Source organism: Diaporthe amygdali (genome assembly GCF_026229845.1).
Source record: "Diaporthe amygdali strain CAA958 chromosome Unknown NODE_7_length_1459731_cov_64_868725, whole genome shotgun sequence".
Lineage (NCBI taxonomy): Eukaryota > Fungi > Ascomycota > Sordariomycetes > Diaporthales > Diaporthaceae > Diaporthe > Diaporthe amygdali.
Window position 1 is genome coordinate 422,079 of NW_026517027.1, and position 20,169 is coordinate 442,247.

Here is a 20,169-nt window from a genome sequence, read left to right on the forward strand (position 1 = left end):
AAGCCTACGGCTAAACAGGCACATAAGGCCATTAGCGCACAACCCGAACGAGGGCCAGATCCAGGTCGACTTACCGGCAGCCGAGTCCAATGGCGACATTTGCCCGAAATTTTCAAGAATGGATCCCCCAATCATTATCAATCCCCTCCCCGTGCTGACGGAAACTAAGTTATCGTTGAAATCTGCTTACACAATCATGCAGCATGCACCATGCAGCATATTGGCGTCAACGAGAATAGATTTCCGGTAAACACCCTCAACGCCCCCTCTTCTCTCAGCATCTATCTATATCTTCGTCAGTACCTGAACATGCGTTGCCGTACCATATTGCTCTAGGCGCACACAATTGACCGCCATGGACACCAAAGTCGATGAGACCAGCATCTCCCGACCTGTCGTGACCGACATCCCTGATGACTACAGGCAGGATGGCTCTTCGGGCTCAACCAGCGATGGTAATGGACTCATCGAGGACCAGCAGCACCCCGAGCTGGACAAGCGTATCGTCCGAAAAATTGACCTGAGGTTGTGCACAATCGCCGGCATCCTGTGTGCACTCGACCTTATCGACAGCGGCATCATGTCCAGCGCCTCGGCCACATCCATGCCCCAGGATATCGGGCTAGTCGGCAATCGCTACTCGACAGCGGTGTGGATCGTCACTCTGGCCCAGGTCGTCTTCAAGCTGCCAGCCACGATCGCCCTGCGTTTTGTCGGACCGCCCATCTTCTTCACGTTCGTGACCATCCTGTTTGGGCTCATCACCTTGTGCATGGCCTACGTAGCCGACTGGAGACAGATGATCGCATTGCGGTTCCTCATGGGCTTAGCGATGTCTGGAATTTATCCTGGACTGGCCTATCTCATCTCCTCGTGGTACCCGCGCAAGGAACAGCAACTTCGCTTTGCCTACCTTCAATCCGGCCAGGTAATTATCGTTGCGACTGGCAGCATCGTCAACTACGGTCTCAATTTCCTGGATCATTCTCATGGCCTACGAGGTTGGCAGTGGATGTTTGTGGTCCAAGGGGCCATCACCATGTTCATCGGAGTCGTGACGTACCTCTGGATCCCTCATTTCCCGGAGAAAATCTCTAAAACACGCTGGTTCCTTACCCAGGCCGAAGCAGACGAAGTACTTGCTACTTTGGACAGGGAAAGCAAAGACGCCGGGGCGCCTGAGCCTTTCAATATGTCGGCAATTCTCATGCCGTTTCTGGATATCAAAATATATGCCTTCAGCATCCTGTTCTTTCTCCAGAACGTCGTCTCGACCGCCTTGTCCTACTTTATCCCCCAGATCCTCATCGGGATGGGATTCACGTCGGACACTTCGATCTTGCTGTACGCGCCGCCGTACTACTATGCAGTCATACCGGTCATCATCACATCTTTCATTGCCGACCGTGTGGCACTCCGCGGTCCGATAATCATCTTCAACGCTCTGTGTCTCATCGTGGGCATGTGTATGCTTGGGTTTCCTAGCAATGTCGCTGTGCGCTACGTTGGCGTGCTGTTTGCTACCGGTGCTTATGTCTCGAACTGGGCCGCAATGAATGCTTACCAAATGAACAACATCACGGGCCAGTGGAAGCGCGCCACCGTGGCAGCGACGGTCAGTGGCTGCAATGCACTTGGTGGAATTGCAGGATCATACATATTCAGGGCTGATGAGGCTCCATGGTACCCCACTGCCATCTGGATTAGCATTGGGAGCCATATCTTGATCATCGGAATTGTCATGTTGTGCGGTGGTCTGTTCTGGAGGGCCAACAAACGGGCGAGCGATGGCAAGGGCGTCATTGAGGGCGTTGACAGCTTTAGGTACATATACTAAAGCACGGGGATGCGGAGCGACTCAACTGAAGCTACGTCCTCCAAAAAGGCTAGAAGTTTATGGCGTGAACAGAATATCCAAATCCACTAGAGGCTTATATTTTATGCCCAGACCAGCTTTTTCTCGCGATCTAACGATTAACGATACATATATCTATATCCAAAATGGGCTTCGACTTGCTCTTACATCTGACACATATCAATACTTGATGGCCACAAGAACAAATACTGACTATGGGTCTCTTCTGCGATCGACAAGCATTGCTAGACCAGAACCCTCAAGAATTCTAGGTCGGGCGAATATGTTGCAAGGATATTCTTCCGTCTAGTCAGCGCTAAGCTTCTCAGCCGCATGCCCCACTGAAGGATCGATTGACAACATGGAGGCCTGAAGTCAACATCAGTACTTCAGCTGTTTAAGCTGCCTCCTGAATTTGTGTCAGGTCCTGTTTTCACTTCATTTCTCACTACATGTGTTTCTTCACCGGACATGGATCACCTACCTCTACCCAGAAAGTCTCTCCTAGAATCCATCGAGGTTCCTTACAGCTGCACAAGCGACTACGATGGAGGGCCGATGCTCGAGTACCCGTCTCGACGGGGCTGGGAAATCAAGTACTCGCCGTATGGCATCAGGTACCTGGACGAGAATGGAGTCAAGCCAAACAACGCAGACTTGGAGGCTTTCCTCCAGACCTGGCTGTACTTTGGATTTCTGCACGAGGTGTTCGGTGACTTCGCAGATATCAAGTCCTTTGTGACACAGAATACACAGGGCAAGCCTGTGGTGACTACTGCTCCTCTGGAAAATTGTTTAGGGGTCGTGTTCAAGCGTTGGGAGGGTTACTTTAAGTCGCAAGACCCGGACGGTTTGAAGGCCATCTTGAGCGTCTGCCAGCTGAATCAATTTGTGGGTTAGTATTTTATAGCAGGTCATTTCCTTCCCGTGCAATTTTCAAGCCTAGATCTGTAAGGCGCGTGGACTTGAGAGACACTGCGTTGATTGATGAAGATGAGCGTGGTTGGCTAACAAAGTTTAAGGGAAAATATCACTTAACACGAAAGTGTTGTGTCGGAATCAGGAAGTTGATGAGCGAATTTGGCTATCAATCGCCATTCTCAGCGAGACTTTGGAACGCATACGTACAAATCATTTTCTCCCACCGGTGGACGAAGATACTGAACGGAGCCTCACTTGGCGGGCCCCCGGAAACCCTGTGTTCGGACAGTTTCTTGTCGACGAGATGGCGCAGAAAGGATGGTGTCCTTTCGACATCGACAGGGTTGATAAGACGACAACTTCAGCGACATTGCTCTACTACCTGGCACACCTACCGCCCCCCAGGCCGGACGCGGACCATTCGCTCTGCACGAAAGACGTCTGCACGTCCATGTCGATCAACTCCTCTTACCAAACGAAGCATGTTGCAATGGGTTGCCCTTGCGAGTCAGAATTCTCAGACACCCCGAATGTCATGAAAGCTTTACAAGGCGACGAAGTCCCTCTCATCCAAGAAATGCTCCAGGTCAAAACAGTCGAGCATCCTTCAATGGTACCAGGTGGTAAGTCCACTTGGGTATACGCGGAAACCAAGGATGTAGACCCAAAGTTCCGAATCATCGAGAGTGGAGAAGGGAAGAAATTCGTCGCGATTTCCCACGTCTGGGCGGAGGGCCTAGGAAACCCAAACGGCAACTCGCTTCCAGCATGCGCTTTGAAATGGATTTCAGACAAAGTGGACCAGTTCGAATTTCAGACCGACCAGCCTGGGGGGTACCAACGAGAGTGGACCCACGATGTTGATGGCCTTTGGAAGATGCCCTTCTGGCTCGACACGATTTGTGTGCCGGTGTCCCCAGCGGAAATGTGGACAAAAGCCATGAATCGTCTCCGCAAGCCGTACCAGGATGCCGCCATTGTGCTCGTCCTGGACTCGTACCTCTATACACAGGATTCAAGGGAGATCGACGCCACTGAGGCGTGGGCGCGGGTTCTTTGCTGCAGTTGGTCCCGCCGCCTGTGGACCTTTCAGGAAGGCCGTCTGGCGAAGCCGGGGCGCCTGTGGATTCTGTTCAAGGACCGCCCGAGGTCTATGGAGGATCTTTGGTGTGAATTTAAGGAGTGTCTTGCCACCGAGGAGCTCACAACTGAGCTGCATCTCAAGTGGCGCGGCAGTAACGTTATACGGGGACTGGCGGAGACTGGTGGTCCAGTTTCCGAGAGCACACTACTGAACTTTAGGCCCGAGCCCGACATTTGGGACATGCGGGAATCGCTCAAGGCCCGCGCAGTGAGCGTGCCGGCAGATGAGGTGCTTTGCCTCTTCTGTAATATGGGCATGGACATGGAGCTTGTCATGCGCACGCCGCCCGAGGACAGGTTGGCTGTCTTCTGGAGGAATGTGAAGAAAATCCCAGTCGGGCTGGTCTTCTCGACGGCGCCGGAAAAGATGACTGTTCCCGGGCTCCGTTGGGCACCTAATTCTTTCCTGGGGAATATGGACCGCGCGCAATGGTATGTTGAGCAATGTCTTCGGCCTCGAAGGGACGGCTTTGTCACAGAATCCGGGTTGCAGATCCAGGTTCCTGCCCTGATGTGTGACCCGAAGCTCTTGCTCTGGGACGATTCATACGAGACGATATTTGAGAATGACGTGGCCCCTGTAAACCTCAGGGATGAAGAAGGACACTGGTATTTCGTCGAGACGCGTGCCTTTTGGAATCAAAGTCGAATGGAACAACCCAAAGAAAACGAGAGACTGGCTATTCTACATGTTGAGCACATCGAGAACCTCGACAGCAACCCATCAGGCACGATGGGAAAGGCTCCTGACCCTTTTGATTTCAAGTTATCGATACAAGCTCTTCTGGGCGTTGTGGAAGAGCCGATATCAGCCGAGGAAGGAGGGGGTGGGGAAGAGACTCGGAGCAGCAATGAAGGGGCGATGGCCGTGGGCAGGCCACCTGGTACGCCTGATCCCAGAGACTTGCCTCGTTTCCGAGGCTATCGGCACTTGAGCTTGCACAGATACTCGGACGCTTTGTGCCGCTACTTTCGCGCTGTCGCTTCTGCAGTAGAGTTGTTTGTGGCTATTGAGTGCGGGTATCAAGTGCGTTGTGTTGACGACTCCGGAAATGAAGTCGATCTACTATCGATGATCTTTGAGCAACAACCAGAGGATACTACGGGTTCTGCCTCAGAGGAGGCCGCTTGTGACAGTGATGTACAGGATAGTGGACCCGCACAAACTTCGAGTCCCAGAGAGCTTGTCCAGAAACTCGAAGAGGTGCAACTTGACCGTCCAACCGAAGACACTGACAAATTAACAAAAGAAGAGAGAGATGCTGATATTTTCGAGAGAAGATCGGAACTCTCCGGGTCGGATGATCAGAGCCTGGAAGACGAGGATTCCAACCGCGAAGAGTCTGGGACAGATGATGAAGACGAGGTGGAAACCTACAGAGAGACTCCAGACACATACACACTCAAGGAATCAAGCCGTGATCTTTGCCAGAAGTTCGCCGACAAGTTCGCTAGATTCGACCCACGGACTCGTGACATCACGCTCGCAGTGGGTGTCAACCGCGGCAGAGGCGAGGAGGCAAGCTACGATCACTTCGCGAAGTTGGCAAGGTTTCAGCTGCAGATGAGAAGGAGGAACGGAATGAAGCGGCTGAAGCCAGAGACATGGTGGCTCATCGACTGATTGGTGCATGATAACTAACTAGCTTCAGGCAAGACAATAAGCTATGCGCAGGCACGTGGCGGGCTAGCTAGTCACGCTTGCAGTGTCAGGCAAAGTTTAAATGACAAGCCGATTCGTATTGGGAAAAGGGGATAAGCTTATAGAAACAATATTGACAAGCCTTCTTTACCCGAATCTTGTGTCGGGTAAAGATTTTCATAATTGCCCTACCTTGGTACCGAAAATTCTCCTAGCTCCGTACCGGAGTATGTAGTCTATAATGTCCGTTTGGCTCAGGAGCTACTGTCAAGAACTGTGATAGAGCTCTAGGCCGATCAACCTGGCCCTGGACATGTTTGCCTGTGCATTAAAAGTTGACCGTCACGACATTATCGATTAAGCACAAGTTCATTCAAGCTTTCGGTACGTTAGTTCCAATCTCGCCGTGTTCTATTTTGATCATCAAGCTTACCGGGCGACATTAATGTCACCTAGCTAACGGGAGACAAGCTCGCCCCTAACATGCATGACAAACTTTGGATGAACTTTAACTTAAATTTTTCAGATGAACATGCGCTCCCTCTCTAGAGCACGAAAACAATCGAAGACTGGCTGGAAACAACCCACAAAAACCATTGCCGAAAAGGAAATACATGAAGTGAGTTCAGTGTTGCATGCGAGAGTAGTGGACCGCAACGACTGTGTCAAGTATAGGCGCCTACGGCCCTCCGCCTTGGCTCGGGGATTTATCCACCAAACAGGCAGCAGACAGCCAAGCCACGTCGGTTTATTCGTGGCTTCAAGCTCATGCCAAGACTCAGTTAGCGTCGCCGTATTAGTCCCGTGGTGTCCGTATATTCATTCTCTTCGCACTTCACGCCATAGTACCACCCGAACATTACCTACGTAGCAAGGAAGTCAATTCTGTCTTAAGTAACAGATGAATAACTCTCGCCGGTCAGGTTCCGTGCACATAATAAGTTGTGCATTTGCAAATCACCTCCGAAGCAGCCGTCCACCAATGATTCCGATAGCAATATGCGGAGCCAGAGACACCGCAATAGCCTCCTCATGCCCATCAAGGGCCCACGGGTTGGTTGCCATGTCACTATATAGCCCACTTCTTTCGACTTGGTCCCCCCTCACTTCCAACGCTTGGTCAGCCTTCGTTTGTTAGCCATTGCGAGGTACCAGTTCCGATCGTCTCTCAACATGAAGTCACTCTTTGCCTTGCTCTCATGCGCCACCACGGCTTTGGCGGCTAGCCGTACCTCGCCCCCCTCGGGATGCATCAGTGCCGGCTCTGGTGGTACTTACAGCACCATTCAAGCGGCCGTCAACTCACTGTCGACCACATCGACATCAGCCCAGTGCATCTTCATCTATCCCGGAACTTACAAGGAGCAAGTCCTGGTCTCTGCCCGTAGCGCCCAGCTGACCATCTACGGATCGACGACGGACACGACCGGCTATGCTGCCAATTCAGTCACAATCACCGGCTCGAAGAGCCAGGCTGACGGTCTGAGCAATGACGAAACAGCCACGCTCCGAGTCAAGGCTGCCAACTTCAAGCTGTACAATGTCAATGTCGCGAACACTTATGGCAAGGGCAGCCAGGCTGTCGCGCTGTCCGCATATGCGAACTCGGGCTACTACGGCAATGCCTTCACCGGATACCAGGACACCCTGCTCGCAAACACAGGGACGCAGCTGTATGCCGGTAACCTAATCCAAGGCGCGACTGATTTCATCTTCGGACAAAATGCTGCTGCCTGGTTCGAAAACAACGACATCAGGGTGGTGTCGGCTAGCCTGGGTTATATCACTGGTAGGTCCAAATCCGCAACACAGCCTCAATATTGTCATGCACTAACGCGATCCCACACAGCCAATGGCCGGTCCTCCTCAAGTGGCACATCCTACTACGTCTTCAACAACTGCGACGTTGCCGCCGCATCTGGCAACAGCGTGAGCAGCGGCGCATACTACCTCGGAAGGCCGTGGGGGGAGTACGCACGGGTGGTATTCCAGAAAACCTCGATGAGCGCCGTCATCAACAGCGCTGGCTGGCGAATTTGGAATACTGGTGATGAACGTACCGGTCATGTTCTGTTTGGTGAATATGGGAACACGGGGGCTGGAGCATCTGGAACTAGAGCTAGTTTCGCGACCAAACTAAGTTCCCCGGTGGCCATCACGACGATCCTTGGCAGCAGCTACGCTTCTGCGGGTTACTATGACGCGGCCTATATGTGAAGTTGGGTCAATGCGGCATGGGGGTAACCGAGACTGCAGATATGTGGACGGTCCGGGGTCGATGAGGTTGAGTTGCTCCTGTCGTTATTACACAATGTTGCGGCCTTCTTCTTTTCTATGAGCTGCGCTATCTCAAGTGCCTAAGAGAAATGCCTGGGAGACCTCGAGATCCTTGACGTGGCGCTCGCCTTCTCCCAAGGAAATTTTCCAATAAGCAACAAATAATTAACGCCCACAGCAGCACGTCTTATACTATCCTGCTCCAAGTGCCTCCAATATCAAGTCAATAACAGATAGCACCATAATGACAAAATCGAGCGTAGAATAAGAAATTTCAACCGTCAGTATCATCAATATCATATAATCCAAAAGTTCAACTGTTTGTTAGTGTCACACCGGTGTTATAAAAAGAATCAAGCAAGAGTTAAACGATTGGTTCAAGTAATAAACTTGGACCATTGGGTACACTAAATATTTAGTGCCCAAAAGCTGTCTGATGGCCAAGGGCACAAGGCTGCCTGCCCACAAAGACGCCTATCGCTCGAGCTTAGGTAGAAAGCACCCAAGCCGGGACACTAGATCAATCTATACTTGCCAACAAATTTGCTTTTCATCTCCAGTCTCCGAACAAATCCCAAGTCTCCCCCTCTTCTTTTCACGCAGGACGACCGAATTCCCTCTTCTAATCACCTGTAAGGGAAGCAAGACACCCAAAGATGTTCGAAACATAAAGCCCTCTACGACTTCATGGGCTCCAAGACTTGTCACTTCCGAATTTCAAGGTAAAGAGCGGTACTGTTCCAGAAATCTACAGCCATGATCACAAGTGCTTGACCAGAACTCCCGGAATCATCTGGCCATAAAGGGACAGAGTGATTTGGATTATTGCAACTTCGGTACTATATAGCCAATCACTTCGGACGATATATCCTTGAGGAAAGTTGCTCGCAACTACATATTACCCTGGCCAGGCCGAAATAACGACATCGGGCCGGTTCCTCATCTCAGGGGCTCGTTTGACCTATTGCGTCTTCCAGCTACCTTCGGAGGTATGCCTCTTTATTAGTCGCTCCAGAGCAGAGTGATCCACCATCGACGAAGGAATTCGAGAAGCTTGATTACCAAGGCCAAGGACTCAAGTTTATCCCATCAAAACTACGCCACTATGATCAGGACCTTGTCAATGTGACGATATTGCCTTACCACACAAAACACGGGCACATAATCAACAAAATGGACTTACCTGGTCGCGAGTGCGCGATTTGCGCCCATTACATTCCCTTTGCCTACGAAGATGATCCGAAGAAGCGACAAGAAGATGGAGAACCGGCCGTGGATCAAGGCGCAGGAGAAGATTGTCGTCCTCGGGAGTTTCCCCCAAATGAGACTCTGCAGATTTGCAGTAAGAACCATGCGATCGACGCATGCTACTTTTGCCTCGACCAGTATGTTAGCGTGGGGTTGGATACCCGTGGGGCTGCGGCCTGCGGGGCAATGGATTGTCTTCATCCTGACTGCGATCACAAGTACACCTTCGATGAAATCAAGCAGATCACAACTCCGGCGACATTCTCGCGCTACGATGAGCTTCTTACGCGCAAGGCTGTCACAGAGCAGCCAAACTTCCGCTGGTGTCTGCGTTCGGGCTGCGGCGCAGGTACCATATATGACCCAGGCGATTCCTTGTCTGAGTTGACCTGTCAGGACATGGCCTTTGAGCTGTCCCTGGAGCTCACGCAGCAAGAGAGATTGATCACATGCTCAGAATGTGGCTTCGAGATGTGCTTTGTGCACCAGGTCCCTTGGCGAACAAGACCTTCAACGGTGGCTCACCAAGGACAAGGCGCTCCTGGGCCAGTATCCCCGGAGGGATGCCAGGGTTGCAAAGACGACCTGCTCAATCGAGGAGAAGAGACCAGTGAAGCATGGATCGCCAAGAACACGAAGGAATGTCCTGGCCCACAGTGTAACGTTCGAATCGAAAAGGATGACGGCTGTCCACACATCATATGTACCATTTGTGGTTTTGAATTCTGTTGGAAATGCTTAGGTAGATTCAACCGATCTCATAGACTCGGCCGAGCGTGTCATCCAGCGCGACCCCCCGGTGAGGCGGATGAGGGACCGATGCCGGGCTGGCTCACAGACGCCGACCTCGAGGACTTGTTTTCCGGGCAAGTACCGGATCTTGAGGATATGGGAGGCCGAAGAAGGCCTCTCCCCTTTGAGGAGGAAGTTGTCAGGCAAGACCAGGGAAGAAGAACGGCCCATGCACGCGCTCAAGCGCGCACACGACGGCAGCGACAAGCAAATAAACATGAACAAGCTTTTCAGCAGTCACGACCTGGACAAAACCATCCTCGACCATACCATACCCAACAGCTAAATCCACAGATGCAAGCCCAACAAATGGCACAGCCTGGCTGGGGGCGACGCAACACAACGTCGGGCCTGCTATACACAGGCCCACACACGAATATGTTCTCTCCAGGCGGACCGCAGCCTATGACACAGCCAAACATATGGGGCAATCCTCCTGTCCCCGGACAACCATTCTTCGGTAGCGCTGGGCCACAGCGCTACTTCGAGAATAGGGGCGGGCCACATGCTGTGCCTCAGCCCGGAGCTATGCCGATGCCATATCCTGCGCACACCAACGCTGTCGGTGGATGGCCCCACGTGCCGATGCCATATCCGGCGCACATCCCCATCAATCCACAAATGTACCATGGGCATCCCGTAAATGGACCTCATACACACGGTGGCTTCGCGGGAGGATGGTCCCCCCAGGTACTGACTGGACCTTGGGCTGGGCCGCGGGTACCAGTGCCCCCTGCCCCACAGAACGGACAGGCCCCCTTTGAAGCTTTCCCTTCCACACCCTACTTCGTTCCGGAGAATCCTTTCAACCTCGATCCTAGATACCATGGTCATATTTGATGAAGGAATAGGAGGCCGCTCTTAGCTGGGTCCGCGACCACATTTGTGGTCGGGTTGTGGTGTGAATGTACTCCTTCTCAGTGGTTGCTGGGTGCTGCTCAAGCCAAACTTTCCGATCCTTGAGCTGGACGCAACTTTATTTTGATTAAAAAAGAAAAGAAAAAAGCAAAAAAAAGAAAAGAAGAAAAGAAGAAGAAAAGCAAAGGGGAAAGAAAAGGGGAAAGAAAAGGGGGGGGACAAAAGTTTATCAAAAGGGCGAAATTAAAGAAAATCTACTTCAGTGGTTGCACAAGACGTGAGTGGCAGAACTTTCCGTGGACTTGTTCTATCACAAGGACAGCGTACACAGAAATTGGCACCCGCAAACTTGTTGCAAAGAAAAAAAAGTCTAAGAGCCTTAAAGCTACCTGGTTCTATATCTTGGCTTAGGGTGTCACTTCTGATGATTCAATGGAAAGCATTGAAGGAACACCCATCAACTTCGCTTGAGAACACCGATCGCGGGCACGCAGTTAACTTGATATAAGTGATAGTTTCAGAATGCTATTACCATCTTCGTGAAACTACGCATGTTCTGATTTGAGAGATTGCTGACTTACTCACCCCTCTTCCATGATTGAGTCGCCCCAAGTCATCTGTCACATGTACAACAATAGCGTGGCCTCGCAGTAAAGTTGGAGCTGCACACTTCACCAATCCAGGATACCTTTACTGGCACAATTAGTGCTAGTTGCTCCATATTAGAGAACAGGAAGGCAAATATGATAAGTGAATCTCCCCAATATCAAGCAAACTGTGGACGAGGATGGCCCTTGCAACCCAGGGTTTTATTCAAATGATTGAGAAGCAGTGGCCTCGGCACTGATAATTTGAGACTACGACAGTTCGAGTTCCTCGGTCTTGTTATGATGCGACGCGGTACCAATAAACCCAAATCGACGCGAAGAGAGCCACAGGCTGCTCGTGCCAGGGGCAGAAGTCAATACACTGGCACATGTATGATGTGGGACAGGAATATTGAGATTCTGATAGAAAGCCAATGCACGCGCTGTTTCACATGGACACCCAAACCAAAGTGCCTCGCTGGAAAAGTGGGATCCTGTCACTTTGGCCGATCTGCTCGAGTGATTAGCGTCTAGCAGAGTATTCGCCACTTTCATTGAAAGAATCCTCCGCAACGTGATTTACTCTCAGAATGTGTGCAGAAGCAACATACCCACATTGAGGCCTCGAGCTGCTTCGCGATGTGGAATTGTGAAACTTGAGACGGTCTGTCTATGATACTTCAGTCCTGGTCCCGTTATTCCTGCCATTAGTCCAACCGCAAAATTGTTCTCAAAATTCTGCGCCCCAGTCCCAACCTCATGTCATTTCACCCTGCATCCCTGATGTCACAGATCTAATGTTCAGGAATGTGGCTTCTTCCCTCGAGCCAGTTGCTTGTCCATTTCAAGAAAAATGGCGTCACGGCGCTCTCGGCCCAACGCGAGCACCGCTGTGCGTGGTACAGGACACACCCAGAAGCCAATGATTGCAGAATAGTTGATTCCACTCAGCCTCTCAACCAGGGCTCGGTACTTGCTATTGGGCTCGCTTGATTGCACGATCTGCTGCATTATGGAACCCAGTCTGGCTTTCCACTCCGTATTATATCGCAGAAACTCGGTGGCACCATCCTTTCTGTTCGGAGGGTAGTACTGCAAGTTCTGGGGTGTGTCGATTGCTACCTCCGGCATTGGTATATCCTCGAGGCTTGCGCATTCTTGTTCAACGTACGCCTGTACTGACACTTGCTGACACTTCTTTCGGACAGCCGAATATGTCCCCGAATCACACATAGCAGAGAAGTGCACGAAGTAAGACTTGATGCAAGGAAAAAGGCTGAGGAATTCGAGGTCCCGCTTGACAAGAGGGAGCGCGCTTCTCACCCGGTAAAAGAGCGCAATTTCATCTTCGTACGCCAACGAATCGGCTTCCTTGAAAGCGATGTTCTGAACCTGAGCGTTCCATCCACGAGTGAAAAAGATCCCACGTGAAGTGAAATGGCCGAGAAAGCTGTAACCAAAAGGCACTCCGTTTGGTTCCATCAGCAAACCATCAAGCATCACAACGTCGCTAGAATAGTTGAACCTCATAGAAGCTCGTAGTCCGTGTAAAGGAAGGAGGTCGGGGTATTGCAGGATGATTTCGTGCCTCGCTTCCCGGCAAACAGCGGAAAGAGCAGCGATGCGTTTGCGGTGCTTCATTGCGCTGTCGTTGGGAACAAGGGATAAGGCGGCACCCGCAGGGTTCTTCTTAATACATAAATAGAAGTGACAGGGAGCGAAGTCGGGCATGGCGGCTTTCCAGACCTTGATACGGATCTCTGGAAGGAGTCGTAGGAGATAGAAAGTTTCACCACATGTCATGTCGTCGGGCACCTGCAGGGTGTATTCGGCAGACTTGAGCGCGGTCGCGGCCAATGCCATCATGAGCGTGTAATAGATCTGCGGCATCATAGTCAATTTACACATGACCAGCCCACGCCACACGAGACTGTTAGTCGCGAAGAAAGCTTACTGTTTAACGATTGGCGGACGAGAAGTGTTGTACTGACCAGGCGAGCAAAGGACCTGTGTGCGATGGCAGGGGACTATTAGGCGGATCACTTTGCGACTTTGCTGCTAGAGATGGGATCAGCTTGATGAAGATGCAGCTTTGTGACAATAAGATCCGCGTTGGCTGATGAAATTCTAGAGAGCGAGAGGATTGAAAGCTGGGTATTTCTACTTGGTCGTCTTAGGCGCCAGATTTCTTTTCTTTCATTGTGGTTTGGGGGTGGAGGGTTTCAGACTGTTTGTTTTTCATAGCGAGATTCCAGGGGAGGTGCTTTGTTCCCGCATGAAGCAAGTCCTGCAAGAATGATATTGTCTTGAGCCTTGCCCAACATCTCCCAACTGGGTGGTACAAAGCTGAACAGGCTAGTTCTTTGTATAAATGTGAAGACTTGTTGATATGGCTGCACTACTCCAGGGAAACCTGTCGCTTTGAGTTCAAATGTTGCAAAACTTTTGGCACTAACGGCCGGCATCGTGGGGCCTCGGAAGACCTGAAATCCATGGTCATCATAGCCTCATTTCATTATCCTGGAAAAGTATTACGTTGTTCATAAAGTTCGGAGACTCCATACCAATACATGATTCGTCTCTCGTGCTCCTAGGTCTCATCAGCATTGATATTGATCCAGCGAATGCCACATGCGCCACCTGATCGATGTCAAGGCCGGACAGGGGGCGTGGCATTCTCCATTCATCACTTGGACGTCTTATCTCCGCGACCTCCTGGACGAGCCTGAATCAGTTCTACCCACCATGGCCAGCGACCGCAGAGATTGTGTTTCGTCATGCTCCTCGCTGGCCGCTCCGCGCCTGAGGTTGCGCAGGCTCTGCAGCCCAGCCCGATCCATGCCCGGTTTGATGCCCACCTGAGCTTCGCGCACCGGACTGCCTGCTCTCGAACGGGTTCTTGAATGCGTTCGTGCGCGCGACGCTGCTCTGATGGCACGGTGGTCTGAAGTGCGAGGTGGATAAGCAGCGCTGCTGCTTGCTTGCTCCCACTCTTCCTCTTCCTCTTTCGCTTCGTCACTGGAGCTCTCCTCAATGTCCTTCTCTGCAGCATTTGTGCTACCTTCAAGCGGATGAACATCTTTAGTCTGTTTCTCGGCGACGGTCGTAGCCTCAGCTGGGGTACTATCATCGTCCCCCGGTTGGCTTTGCGCCACCTTGATGAGTGATGCCGTGCTGTTTCCCCATCCCCTGGTCCCAGCAGCCTCGGATTCGCTCCGCTTGCGTTCGCAGTAGTCACCTAGCGCGTCTCGTAGGATCTGCCGCATAAACGCCTTGTTCACGTTCTTGCGCACCCGGTCGAAGTATTTCACCACATCGCCGACTACCATGACTTGGGCTTCGTGGTCTACCTCTATAATATCTGCGTAATTTGCGCGGGAGTCGTCCTTCACTTTGTGGCGGCCGCTGTGCAAGTTAATGCCGACGGATGAGTACGGGAGTTGCGGATGGCCCCTTTCCTGCTGGTTGGAAGCTTGGGACTCGGCGCCATCACGGTCTCGGTCTCGGTCTCCTGAGGCATAGACGTGTCCTTGTTGTAAAGTGTCTATGCCTGGCTTCGCGAAGTTTCTCTTGCCGCCTACGGATATCGGCCTGGCGACGCCATCAGCCGGATGTGATGATCAGCTTCGGGGGCGTCATTGTACGTACACGCAAGAGCAGTGCATAGGAAAGCTGTCGGAATGCCGGAGCACGATGAATCTGGTGTATCCGAGACACTTCCATTCATATTCGAATTCCGGGCAGTCGGCCCAAAGGAATTCAAAAACCTACTGCTGGGTCAGTGGCGTCCCAAGATTGTTTGGCAGAGATCAGTTCCGCTCACGTCTCCTATTTGCAGCTTTGACGCCGGGCCGATCTCATAGCCCTTTCGAACTTTGTGGCCTATCGTGTCAGCATTCCCAGCAAGCTTGGCACCGTGTCATGCCACTCACCTAGAGGATGCAGGGAAGAGGACGACCTGTCCGTCGCCTCGTCGCCTCCATACCCGGAGTCACTGCCCGCCACTGTTCGAGAGTATTCGCTTTTCCCCATCCCTTGCGAGATAGTTATCAAGCAAGGGGAGAAGGGGGAATGGGGAGATGATCAAAGAGGGGAGAGCAGCTCCAGTCAAATACACCCACCAGGGGCATCATGATTGCCTCAAATCTGGAACGGCTGCATGCAGGTCCCCATTCTGATGCAGTAGCTCAGACCCACAATTAAGCTGGTGGCTGCGGAAATGCTGCCCAAGGTCGATTTCAAGGCGGCCGACAATCCAGCTGACAAAACACTGCGATTTCAAACCCTATTTGCTCGTCTTCCCATAACATTTGATCCCTCCTGCCTCGGGCTGCAGGCCGTCGGGTGGCGTGCACGATGCCATCTCCACACCGAGTCATCGCCACCAATCGCCTTGCTAGTCCACCCTGACCGGTGCAGGTGAGCAGCCAACGACCATTTCCTGCGCTATATGCGGCCCCAAGCCCGAGAGATTTCGCGGGCGCTTGAAATCAATGTGAAGCGGCAAAGTGGGTCGAACTTCCACGTCAGAGTCCTCCACACCGCTTGAGATCAGAAGGAATCTGGACTGCATATTGGGCTTTCATACAGCCCACCTTGTCATTCACTCACATTACTGTCAGGACGGCGCACATCAGCAACATGCCAAGCAGAACTCACAGACTGACAGGCAACATCGTCCAATGCGTATATGATTCAATAGGTAGCTACCTAGCCTTTCTACAACCTGCAGGGATCCAAAGGTTGGCTTGATACTCAAGACACAAAAGACGTTTTCTTTTCGTCCCGCGGGAGGTTTTCAGCTAGGAGGTTATCCAATAGCCAATGGAAGATTGTCTTATAAGATGTCATCCCACTGGGATAAGTACTGGACTATGTGCAGACTAGTCAAATCGTGTCTGAATATCTGGAATCCCTGAGTGCTGTATCTATGATCGTCTCGTGATTTTCGAGGCGTCTCGCTTATCTGCAGCGAATCGACCCGCCCACTTCGACAGCCCCATTCTATCGATGAGTGAGGCCACCTTCCCAAAGGGATGGGATCCCAACTCATAATGCACGAAGGCACTTCTACACATTGAGGGCACGCTCATTTTCTTTCGGTCACGTCGGCCATGGCGAGAGAGACTTTCTCTTATTACTCCCTGGAGAATTTGCCGCTCCAAAATGTTGGCTATTCTGGGTTCCTGAACTCGGTGACAGTCAGAAGGCAACGACATAATTACGACGGATCACACGCTGGAGTCTGGCACGACCCCAGTCTCCTACATCAACATCCACCCGCCACGTGCGACGGGACCAGCCGTTTCATCGTGGGTCGAGTCTCCTTTGCCTGCTTCTAGAACTTCGCAATAGACCCGATAGTGATGAAAAGGTATGACCACGACACAGATGGTGGATAAATCCTTTCGTATTTCCTGCCATTCACTCCTCCTGGCCCACATAGCACTACAACCTTAAATTGTAATCCGTCACTCAAAACAGACAGAGTAAAATATCATTAGACCATTGAATTGATGACAATCAGGGCGTATTTTGTTCCGAACTGACAATGAGCCCTGTGTCGAGCGGCGCTAACCATTGTAGAGCGTTCGAATACGTTCAGGTAGGCAGCTCATGCCTGCAGCCTCATTTACATATTGTCACATATCGTTCGAGACCTAAGCTGTGTCAAAGGGTAAGTAAATTATATTGTTATCACGAATTCCAGAATCGTCCGTTTGAATCAGCGATCACCTAGGGTTAGCAAATCACATCGACTAGTTCCCAATCTCCAACATGAGCTGTTCAAATTCGTCATCGTGATCAATGGCCTTAAGCCGTTGATCCAACCTTCGCTCCCTCCATGGCGGCAACTTCACATGCCCCGTGCTCTTTTGTGGACAATCGCGAGTAACATGGCCTTTTTCCTTGCAGGAGAGGCAAGTGATGCTGGCTACGAATCTCGAAGGCATTGTGCAAAAGTAATGACGGTGGCCTGTCTGGCCGCAGTTCTTGCAGGCCCGGCGCTCGTCATCGCGGAAGGTCCCGTTCATGACGGCCAGCAGGCGAAGCTGGTCGCGCTTTCGCTGGTTCTGGTCCTCGGGCGCGGAGGCGGCAGCCTCGATCACTTCGCTGACGAGCTTCTTGGCGTCATTCACTTTCTACTGTGTGTCAGCTCTGATCAGACAATGAAGCGGCTCCTGCTTGTTGTTAGTAGTGGCAGCACTAGCGTTTCTGTGGCCGCGGAAGTGGTTTGCTCTGCCTTCCTTGACTGAGCCCTTGCCTCGGATGACGATGTTGGGCCCAGACTGCTTATTCATGTCGGCGAGGCTTTGGCCGCGGGGTCCGAGAATCTGGCCGATGAAATTGACGTCGGGAAAGTCTTTGACCGGGATATAGACTTTGTCAGTGATCAGGGAGCGCTGAAACTTGCGGTAGTCACGAGGTATCTGGTAGCTTCGGACAGTTTTCGAGGCGGCATCGAGTAATGCTTGAAATTCCTCCTCCAGACGGTGGCGGTAGCGACTCTGGCGGGTGTCGATGCGGCGGCCAGTTTCGTCGTACTCAGGTGTCGGCGAGGGCGATCTTTTTGAGTCATATTTTGGTGCAGGGTCACCAGCACGGATTTTCTGGCCAAGCTCCTCGATTCGAAAGCAAAGGGCATAAGCATCGACCTGTTCAGGCGTCATAGCTGTTGTAATGGCAGTCTTCAGACCATTTAGTTGTGCTGTCTGGCTTTCTGGGCCCCAGCGCGTTATTCGTGGACTTCTTGCGCATCCTATATTCTGTCTCTGGGGAGTGAGAGACTGCATTTTGAAGTGAGAACTCGTGGAGTGGCCTGAGAAAGCTCTTAGGGATGCCGATCGATGAAACAAGCTTGTGTGATTAGTATTTCAGAGCCGTTAGGCTTCGCAGGGGTAGATATTGTGTTGCAGAGAGACACTTTATGGTAGTAGATGGAGTATTGGAGAAAGCAAAACATCTCGACACACGTGAGCAGGAGGGAAAGGTGAGCTTATGAATGTGTGGTCGGCATGTGACTCAAGGAGAACTAGTCTTGATGATCCCTCAAAAGTTGCACGCTATGCAACGCTACGGACTGACAGACCGGAGCTTTTTCTATCACTAGCACTAAGTCTAAGAGTGTTACCAAGAAATTCTTGTTTCTCACTGTCTCAACTAATATTGCTAGTCAGCATCTACCTAGGTACGGTCTCGTCGAACATGAAGCTATCCTGTCACAATTCATTATGAAACAGTCGCTTTCAACCCGGCTTTTCAATGGAAGCATGTAAGGTATGGTGAACTTGATGTTTTCGGACTCTATTCAGTCGCTGTATCAGAACACAAGTCACAAACAAATAAATCTACCGCTGGTCGATACAAGTGTAAATTCGGGTATCCGATTTGTGGCCACAATATTTATGTGAAATAATTGAATTGAAAAAGGGGCTACAGAAAACATTCATTTCCCAGGGCTGACTAATTCTGAAGGATTATCTTACAGGATAAACCTCCTGTTGGATAACCTTCTGTGGGATAATCTCCTGTGGGATAACCTCCTGTGGAATAACCTTCTGTGGGATAATCTCCTGTGGGATAACCTCCTGTGGAATAACCTTCTGTGTGAGAGGTTCCTGTTAGACAACCTTCTATATAGGGGAACACATAGGCCACAGAGGGTTCCGCAATGACGAGTTGCGATTTTGGCGAGTCTGGCGGTGTTGCTTCAAGAATGTATGTACTGAAATCTCTGTATCTTGGAGCTCTAAGACTAAGTAACTCAGTCTAACTGATTTGAAAATTACTTCCTTCCACCTTATCAAGCAAATCAAGGCACCATATGAGGAGAAACTCGCGAGCCCAAAAACTGGAACTAAAGGCTGTCCATTGCGGATCATACTGCGGCGGTAAATGCGACTAAGATATTGGAAGCTAGGAATCGACTAACCAAGTATTTGCCAATGTCTACAACAACTTCTTGCTCACACTTGAGGTATGTTTTGGAAAGGTAGAGTCACGATGGGAGTCACGATGGGATTGCGGTCTTGTTTAGCGGTCTCAACCTCTTTTCATTCGGACCTCAAAACTGAGTGAACGGCCAAGATTATAGAAGTGAGGTATTCAACAGGGTCAGACCGTCAGTCACGCCGCCGTCATATTGTACCATGATGCGACCACGAAGTTGTGCCCATGGCCGCTTAGACTTGCCCACGACTCGCCGCCAAGTGAAACCAAGAAACCGGGGGCACTTGACAGTATGGTCATAGCCACGGGTCGGGCAGTAGAAGTAATTCCCAGGTGTGGTTTCTGTTCCGAAAACCACGGAAGGAAGCGCGCGCCACGAATACGAAACAGAACTTCTGCATTTTCCAAGGCTCTTGCCCTTGGGGTCGCTATCTTGATCCACTCCACGGCATCCATCGTCGTACTTGCTTCTGCAGATGCGGTATGGGTGCGGTGCAGAAAGGCTGCCTCCGCCATCAAAGTGATCAAGCAATCCGGGAGTTACTCATACTGTGGTGACGCAAGACAGCTCAGCGCTACATGACGACGGTACTTGTGACAGTGAGCGTCTTTGCCACCGCTTGTTGTCGGCGCCTTTGAGCTTCTCAAGCGCCTACTTCTAGACTTTGCAGCGTGCTTGTTGGCCGAATAAATGAGAAAGTCAATGGCGGTGCTTCGGATTTTAATAGGAACGTGCATGGAGTGGATGGACCTGTTCGAATGATTCATGGTCCATACTCTTGTCCTATGCCGTGAATCTTCGGTCGATTCCCCACATGTGTTCGTTTGAAAGGCGGTCCTGCCACATCGATCGTGGAGAAGTTTTAAATATCGCGGGGGATGTGGGTTCATCCAGA

General features: G+C 51.3%; 6 protein-coding genes across 6 annotated transcripts; 4 read left to right on the forward strand and 2 right to left on the reverse strand.

The window, feature by feature from the left end:
- Positions 1-355: 355 nt before the first annotated feature.
- On the forward strand, positions 356-5,543 carry J7T55_013749 (uncharacterized protein; the record flags this gene model as incomplete). The annotated part of the gene is made up of 3 exons (XM_053140651.1): positions 356-1,824; positions 2,350-2,746; positions 2,919-5,543. 3 exons carry the CDS (start codon positions 356-358, stop codon positions 5,541-5,543), a joined length of 4,491 nt encoding a protein of 1,496 aa, XP_052996086.1.
- A 1,191-nt stretch (positions 5,544-6,734) lies between these two features.
- J7T55_013750 (pectinesterase) lies at positions 6,735-7,778 on the forward strand (the record flags this gene model as incomplete). Its single annotated transcript, XM_053140652.1, has 2 exons — positions 6,735-7,350; positions 7,411-7,778. The coding sequence occupies 2 exons, from the start codon at positions 6,735-6,737 to the stop codon at positions 7,776-7,778; spliced, it is 984 nt and encodes a 327-aa protein (XP_052996087.1).
- A 1,233-nt stretch (positions 7,779-9,011) lies between these two features.
- Positions 9,012-10,164, forward strand: J7T55_013751 (uncharacterized protein; the record flags this gene model as incomplete). The annotated part of the gene is made up of 2 exons (XM_053140653.1): positions 9,012-9,749; positions 9,829-10,164. 2 exons carry the CDS (start codon positions 9,012-9,014, stop codon positions 10,162-10,164), a joined length of 1,074 nt encoding a protein of 357 aa, XP_052996088.1.
- A 92-nt stretch (positions 10,165-10,256) lies between these two features.
- Positions 10,257-10,718, forward strand: J7T55_013752 (uncharacterized protein; the record flags this gene model as incomplete). The annotated part of the gene is made up of 1 exon (XM_053140654.1): positions 10,257-10,718. One exon carries the CDS (start codon positions 10,257-10,259, stop codon positions 10,716-10,718), a length of 462 nt encoding a protein of 153 aa, XP_052996089.1.
- Positions 10,719-12,124: 1,406 nt separating this feature from the next.
- J7T55_013753 (uncharacterized protein) lies at positions 12,125-15,355 on the reverse strand (the record flags this gene model as incomplete). Its single annotated transcript, XM_053140656.1, has 8 exons — positions 12,125-13,253; positions 13,315-13,413; positions 13,780-13,806; positions 13,888-13,913; positions 14,068-14,914; positions 14,972-15,090; positions 15,147-15,196; positions 15,256-15,355. 8 exons carry the CDS (start codon positions 15,353-15,355, stop codon positions 12,125-12,127), a joined length of 2,397 nt encoding a protein of 798 aa, XP_052996090.1.
- Positions 15,356-17,082: 1,727 nt separating this feature from the next.
- Positions 17,083-18,117, reverse strand: J7T55_013754 (branchpoint-bridging protein; the record flags this gene model as incomplete). The annotated part of the gene is made up of 2 exons (XM_053140657.1): positions 17,083-17,466; positions 17,578-18,117. 2 exons carry the CDS (start codon positions 18,115-18,117, stop codon positions 17,083-17,085), a joined length of 924 nt encoding a protein of 307 aa, XP_052996091.1.
- Between the last annotated feature and the right edge of the window lie 2,052 nt (positions 18,118-20,169).